Source organism: Ovis canadensis, chromosome 25 (assembly GCF_042477335.2).
Source record: "Ovis canadensis isolate MfBH-ARS-UI-01 breed Bighorn chromosome 25, ARS-UI_OviCan_v2, whole genome shotgun sequence".
In the NCBI taxonomy this organism is placed as follows: domain Eukaryota; kingdom Metazoa; phylum Chordata; class Mammalia; order Artiodactyla; family Bovidae; genus Ovis; species Ovis canadensis.
The window spans coordinates 61,256,794-61,264,810 of NC_091269.1; the positions used below are offsets into that span (position 1 = coordinate 61,256,794).

At 43.4% G+C, this 8,017-nt stretch overlaps 1 protein-coding gene across 2 annotated transcripts in view; it reads right to left on the bottom strand.

Moving 5' to 3' along the window:
- PARG (poly(ADP-ribose) glycohydrolase) overlaps positions 1–8,017 on the bottom strand; it is a 116,953-nt gene that overhangs the window by 106,598 nt on the left and 2,338 nt on the right. For both annotated transcript variants that reach the window (XM_069572293.1, XM_069572292.1), the window contains exon 2: positions 545–611. In XM_069572293.1, coding sequence (XP_069428394.1) covers positions 545–582 — 38 coding nt within the window. In that variant the 5' untranslated portion in view covers positions 583–611. The remainder of the gene's footprint in view (positions 1–544; positions 612–8,017) is intronic.

Sequence of the window (8,017 nt, forward strand, 5' to 3'; positions counted from 1 at the left end):
CAGAAAGAATTCATGACACGAAAAGATCACTGACCCACACACATCCCTGCAATACCAGAGCCATAACTAAACTTGCGATTACCTGAGCATACAGCATGCTCTTTCACGACTCCATACCTTTGCACGTTTGCCTATAATGCCCTTTTCCCAACTGTGTGCCTGGCAAACACCAGCCAGAAAGCAGTGTTAACCCTCTCTCGCCTCCTGTGCGGCCCCTCTTGCAAAGGTAAAGCTGACTGTCTGCTCTACATGCTAACTGCCACGGCGCCTTGTGTGCATCTTTGCTGCGGCGCCGATCACACGTGTAAGAATCCGTGCTTTTCGGCGTCTGTCAGCACCACTCACTGCAAGCATCTTAAAGGCAGAGACCACTGCTGCTTCATCTCTGCATCTCAGGGTCACTAAACCATCCCTGGCGCACAGCATCAACGGAAATGCCAACACAGGAAAACGTGAGAGCAAAAAGGAGAGACACCAGCATGAGCCGCGACCCAACACCCATGCATCAGGCTGTTCGCTCCTCTAGACGAGCATGTTTCTGTACCTTTCTGATCCCACTGTCTTGATTCCTTTCGTGTCCATCCAACTGGTTATCGTCTTCTGCTTGAAAACTGTGAAGGAAAGAGAAATCTATGTGCATGCATACCTTCAAGGAGAGAACACCTACAGCAGCAGATACACATGGAAGGCATTAAGCTAGGTTCTGCGGATTAAAAAAAGATCAATCATTCCTTCCTCATGCAAGCAATGGGAGAAGATACAGGAACATAAACATAAATACATTCGGCACAGAAGATAAAAGTGACCAGACCTTAAAGGAACTGGTCTGGTCTAACGGATGAGACTACAGACTCTGAAATCAGACTGTGTGCTTAGTCGCTCATTGTTCGACTCTTTGTGACCCTTTGGACTAACAGCCTGCCAGGCTCCTCTCTCCATGGGAATTTTCAGGCAAGAGAACAGGAGTGGGTTGCCGTTTCCATCTCCAGGGGCTCTTCTGGACCTAGGAATCGAACCCACACCTTCTGTGTCTCCTGCGCTGCAGGCAGATTCTTCACCTAGGTCCAAACCCTGGCTCTCCTTCTGACTTCCTGCGTGATTTCGTGAAGAGCCGCCTCTCTGTGTCTGACTCCTCATCAGTAGATGTGCAAATTAATAGTGTCTCTCTTGGGTTATTGTGAGGTTTAAAGTAACAACCACTGCAAACCGCTTACCATATGCCCAGTAAATGTTAGTTATTAGTTATTATTGGTATTAAAAGAGATCCTAAGGGAGGCCCCTGGTGGTCTAGTGTTTAGGATTTGGCGCTTTCCCTGACCTGGCCCAGGTTCAATGCCTGGTTGGGGAACTGAGGTCCTGCAAGTGCACAGTGAGGCCAAAATAACAGTAACAATAGATTTTAAAAGTAAAATGAATTCAAAAAGACCCTGATTAGAAATTAAGATATTTCTGAGGAAAGGGCTACTTTAGGGAATTGAAGAAAGTGGGATCATCTGCTAAGCAGTTCTTGAAGAATAAACATGTAGTCACATTAAGGGAACAAATCCGAAGAACAGAACCAATGGTAGAGAAATATGAAGAAAACAACAGAAAATATGGCTGAAAGGTCAGCAAGGAACCAAAGAGAGTCCTGAAAAACCCACAAAGAGAGGTACAAAATAATGTCCAAAGTCACATTCAGAGCTGTAATGCCAGAATTCAAATCTAGGAGGCTCCCAGTCAGGCAGGATACACAGCCTAGACAGCTGGTGTGAAGGGGCAAGAAGGAAGAGTCTACCGTTAGAAGCTGACGAGGAAGGCACTGGTCTAGGTCAGTGGTTCCCAAGCCAACTGAATCGTCAAGGCTGACAACAGAGGGGTCCAAGGGCCACATCTAGACCTTCTGAATGAAAATCTATATGTGATGATGGAGGTATGAGGGGAGGTGGATTCTGTATTTTTTCCCCCCTAAAAAGTGGTTCTGATGATCAGCAAAGTTGAAGAACTATTGGTCGAGATCCAAAACTAGTCTTGTCTTTGTAAGAATAGAGAACAGAAGTTGAGAAGTGAGAGTCATCACAGATTCCAAAATGACAGAGGTTAGAGGTGGCACTAAACTTTAAGCCTGAGACTTGAAAGACGGTGAGAACATTAACTGGAAATGCAGACGGTAAGAGAACTGGATGTAGGGGAAAACATGGTTGGGTCAATATGAACACACTAAATTTGAAATGCCAAAGAGATAACTAGATAGATGACCAGCAGATAGTAGCAAAAGTAGAACTAATGGTTCAGCAAGGTACATAAACCATAAATAAATGGAAGCCAAATTCATATAAACATTAGAAATTTAAGCATGCTTTTAAATTTAATGTATTGCATGTGGATTACATGTATATAACATTTTAGCATGACAGTGAAAGTGTTAGTCGCTCAGTTGTATCTGACTCTTTGTGACCCCATGGTCTACAGCCACCAAGCTCCTCTGTCCAAGGAATTCTCCAGGCAAGAACACTAGAGTGGGTTGCCATTCCCTTCTCCAGGGGATCTTCTTGACCTAGCAATCAAACCTAGGTCTCCTGCACTGCAGGCAGATTTTTTTTTCCATCTGAGGCACCAGGGAAGCTCTTTAATATGAGAAACCATAAAATCTTGAACATTCTCAACTACTGTCTAAATTGCAATGTAAGAATCTAGTCACCTTAGATCATAAACCCTCTTATTTACCCATGTCCCTTCAAACACCATAACATGAGACGCCATCCCAAATACATGAAAATCAATCATTTATTTATCACTGTATTTGAGTGCCACATAATTCACATTTTATACTAAATACTAACATTCTAACTAGTCAAAATCTTTTATCAGCAGTTTAAAAATCATTTGTCACAAAAATTGTACATATATATTTGGTATTTCTTCTTAAACACCACGACTTTAGTCATTTTATGAAGTTAGCACTTCCACAGTAAATTAGACTTCAGAGAAAAAATTAATTCTAGTCACAAAAGAGTGAGAATAAACCAGTTGATTCTGAAACTTTTTCTACAGTTTCATCTTCTCTATTTAATTTCATTATATCAAGCACAGCAAACGGGCAAAAAAATTCATTTTCTGAGTCAGTATAGAATTTAAAATGCCATTTTCCATAAATGTAAAGATTTGATGGTACGATATGACTATGTTCCTTTAGCACACACGAAGCATGACACTACCATGACGAGTCAACTGAACCTGAAGAGTGCAGGCAACATCATTTCGTAAGAAGCTATGAAGAGTGCGACAGTGCAGCTGAAGGGGAGGGCGTCTCGTGCAGCTCTGACACTGAGAATGTGCTCTCTCTAGCTTCAGGCTTCCTGTTATAATTCCTGAAGCCTGAGAACAGGGTGAAGGAGAAGCAAGAGGCTAGGAACCATCATTTCCTGCTAATAAAACAGTCCTCAGTTCTTCCAAGGACCCCAGAGAAAGGAGAGCCTACCAATGCTACAGTTCCTGGCTTCCAAAGGTTTCTTTTACAGCACATCACAGGACTGTTTCAGCTGTATCCCTCTTATTCCTGAAGTAAGCATAAAATGGATAGCATCACCGATTCAATGGACATGAACTTGGGTGAACTCTGGGAGAGACTGAGGGACAGGGAGGCCTGGGGTCGCAGAGGGTCAGACACGACCTAGCGGCTAAACAGCAACAAAGCATAAAATGACGTGTCCCAGGTTCCAGGGAATCTTTCTTTTAACTAGAAGTAATCACAGTAAACAAAGAGAGAGGCCATAGGAGGTGATGAAATAGACACAAAACAGAGTCAAACAAAATCTTGGCCTGAGATCTTTGCTCAATTCAGTTCAGTCACTCAGTCATGTCCGACTCTTTGCAACCCAATAGACTGCAGAACGCCAGGCCTCCCTGGCCATCACCAACTCCCGGAGTTCACTCAGACTCATGTCCATTGAGTCAGTGATGCCATCCAACTATCTCATCCTCTGTTGTCCCCTTCTTCTCCTGCTCTCAATCTTTCCCAGCATCAGGGTCTTTTCCAAAGAGTCAGCTCTTTGCATCAGGTGGCCAAAGTACTGGAGTTTCAGCTTTAGCATCAGTCCCTCCAGTGAAAACTCAGGATTGATTTCCTTTCGGATGGACTGGTTGGATTTCCTTGCAGTCCAAGGGACTCTCAACAGTCTTCTCCAACACCACACTTCAAAAGCATCAATTCTTCAGCACTCAGCTTTCTTTATAGTCCAACTCTCACATCCATACATGACCACAGGAAAAACCATAGCCTTGACTAGGCACACCTTTGTTGGCAAAATAATGTCTCTGCTTTTCAATATGCTATCTAGGTTGGTCATAACTTTTCTTCCAAGGAGTATGCATCTTTTAATTTCATGGCTGCAATCACCATCTGCAGTGATTTTGGAACCCAAAAAAATAAAGTCTGACACCGTTTCTACTGTTTCCCCATCTATTTGCCATGAAGTGATGGGACCAGATGCCATGATCTTCGTTTTCTGAATGTTGAGCTTTCAGCCAACTTTTTCACTCTCCTCTTTCACTTTCATCAAGAGGCTTTTGAGTTCCTCTTCACTTTCTGCCATAAGGGTGGTGTCATCTGCATATCTGAGGTTATTGATATTTCTCCTGGCAATCTTGATTCCAGCTTGTGCTTCTTCCAGCCCAGCATTTCTCATGATGTACTCTGCATAGAAGTTAAATAAGCAGGGTGACAATATACAGCCTCGACATACGCCTTTTCCTATTTGGAACCAGTCTGTTTTTCCATGTCCAGTACTAACTGTTGCTTCCTGAACTGCATATAGGTTTCTCAAGAGGTAGGTCAGGTGGTCTGGTATTCCCATCTCTTTCAGAATTTTCCACAGTTTATTGTGATCCACACAGTCAAAGGCTTGGGCATAGTCAATAAAGCAGAAGTAGATATTTTTCTGGAACTCTCTTGCATTTTCCATGATCCAGCGGATGTTGACAATTTGCTCTCTGGTTCCTCTGCCTTTTCTAAATCCATCTTAAACATTTGGAAGTTCACAGTTCACGTATTGCTGAAGGCTGGCTTGGAGAATTCTGAGCATTACTTTACTAGTGTGTGAGATGAGTGCAACTGTGCGGCAGTTTGAACATTCTTTGGCATTGCCTTTCTTTGGGATTAGAACAAAAACTGACCTTTTCCAGTCCTGTGGCCACTGCTGAGTTTTCCAAATTTGCTGGCATATTTAGTGCAGCACTTTCATAGCATCATTTTTTAGGATTTGAAACAGCTCAACTGGAATTCCATCACCTCCACTAGCTTCGTTCCTAGTGATGCTTTCTAAGGCCCACTTGAGATCTTTGCTCAGTCACTTAGTAATAATGTACTTCATTTCTTTGAGACTTTACTTGCTCACCTATAAACTGGGATTAACAATACTTATTTCCAAGGCTTATGTGGATCAGTGAGAGGAAAATACTAAGTGGCCAGTCTCACAAAGAAGAAACTCAAGAAATGTATCCTCTACCAACATTTCCACCCAATCTCTTTTTTCACTGAGATCATTAGTTCTCCATCTTTACTCTGACTTTACATCACATAATCTCAGTAACCTCACTCAATATCCAGCATCTTTCAATGAGCAAATCATTAAATTAGGTGCTAGAGATACAGTCAAAAGGCATAAAATGCAGAAAAATTCACTTGTATTCAAAGGAACACCCCACCTTCACAAAAAGCCTCTTTCCTCCAGCAGCAGGACGTAAGGCATGGGAAGGAACGGTGTGGTGAGTCCAAAGAGCAATGGACAGTGGGAAAGTTTTGAGATGAGCAAAGAGGTTTGAAGATGCTTTTGACGGCACTAAGGCTAAAAAAACGATAAGGGAGATGGGAACAATACAGCTCCAGACAACCCCCCAACCACCAACGACCTAGACTGGGGCCATCCCTGAAGTGAGGAGAGAAACTGCTCACTGTTTACAGGTAACTGTCAATAGGTGGAAAGGGGAGCTCCTATACCAGTACAACCGGATAAACCATTCCCCATCGGAATGTGAGTCAGAAGCGGGGTTCTGCCTATGTGCAGACGTGCAGATTTCTATCGGTATAAGGAAAATGCCCAGGAAGACAAAGAACACAGAATTTAAAGGTGCCAAATAAATATCCATTTCCCTACCTTACTTCTCCTAGGATAAGCACATATAAAAATTTTAAATACCAAGTTCCTAAAAGAATTCCAAAATCTCAACCAACAGATTTTGATACAAATTTACACTGTGAATATTTTGTTCATTGGCGTCCTCTGCCAGGTATACAGAAAACATTTACACACATGCACAAGTACAGCCCAAGTATTAACTCAGTTCCTCTTCTGCAGAAAATCAGAAGATCCAATCAGTAAGGACTGACAGCCACCCCTCTCCCTCCACTCCTCCTCCTCCTTTATAGGATCTATAACAGGACCACAAATGAGCCTGTCACGGAAGTCACAGTACCTGGAGGTCACCCTCAGTTCCTCTCCCTTCCACTCTCCCTTCAACAAGTCCTCTAAAATCTACATCCTAAATCTTAAATCCACCTTTCTCCCCATCTTCAAAAGAGCACCAATATTACAAGCATAGTTACATCACTCAGTGGGCCAGCTCACCTGCACTGGTCTCATGACTGGTCTCCCTGTCTGCAGTCTCGACTTGCTCTAACCCAGTGTTCCAGAAACTACAAATGACCAACATTTTTTAGTTAAATATTACAGACAACGTGAGAATGCTTCATACATAGTAAAGCTAAGTTTACTCCATGAAACGCTTGTTATAAACATGGCACGTTAATCAGGAGATATATCTACTGCGGGACGCAGTCAGAAAAGTCCAAAGATCGCTGCCTAAGCCATCTTTCCAAAAACATAAACCAAACGACTGCAACCCTTTCTTATAAGCTTTTTAGCCATACTCTGCGCTCGGTCGCTTCAGTTGTGCCCAACTCTTTGCAACCCAAGGACCTTGCCCGCCAGGCTCTTCTGTTCATGAGATGTTCCCGGCAAGAATACTGGACTGGGTTTCCATGACCTTCTCCAAATGATCTTCCCAACCCAGGGATTGGACCCACGTCTCCCCCGCTGCAGGATTCTTTACACCTGAGCCACCGAAGAAACTGACCATATAGTGGTTCCCCATTAACCACAGAATAGTGTCCAAACTCCTTGAAATGGCACTTGACTTTGTCCATAAATAAGCTCTTCTGCTCCTTCCCAGCCTTAACTGACAGTCTTGTCATCCTGTGCTCCTATCAAGCCACGTTTTGTACATCCCATTCCCTCGGCCTTTGTAGTTTTCTCTCTCCTTGATTTATAAATCAAACCCTGCTCATCCTTCATTGCTCATTGGAGGTCTGCTTCCCCATTGCCTGTAAGTCCTGAGAGGACTAAGTGTACACCATTCGTCAGAGGATGGCCTGACCTCTGTCCATTCTCTTACACTGTTGACCAACGCTTCCTTTTTCAAATGCTCTTGTCCTTGCATGACCAAGAGCCAGGCTTCCCTCCTACTTCCCTGGTTGCTTCCCTTCAGTCTACTCTTATATGGCAGTGTTCCTAAAGTTTCTGTCCTAGGTCACCTTTTTTTCCAGTATATGCTTTATACCATCTAATCTACTTCCAAAGCATCAATAATGGTGTATATTGTAAGAACTTCCAATCTATATTTCCAGCTCATATATATTTCTTATGAGGTACAAACGCTTATATCCTGTTCTCTCCTAAATCCATCCACTTTTCCCCTTTACTACTGCCTGCTGCTGCTAAGTCGTTTCAGTCGTGTCCGACTCTGTGCGACCCCATAGACGGCAGCCCACCAGGCTCCTCTGTCCCTGGGATTTTCCAGGCAAGAATACTGGAGTGGGGTGCCATTTCCCTCTCCAATGCATGCATGCATGCTAAGTCGCTTCAGTCATGTCCAACTCTGTGCAATCCCATAGACAGCAGCCCACCAGGCTCCTCTGTCCACAGAATTCTTTAGGCAACAGTGCTGGAGTGGGTTGCCATTTCCTTCTCCAACTACTGCC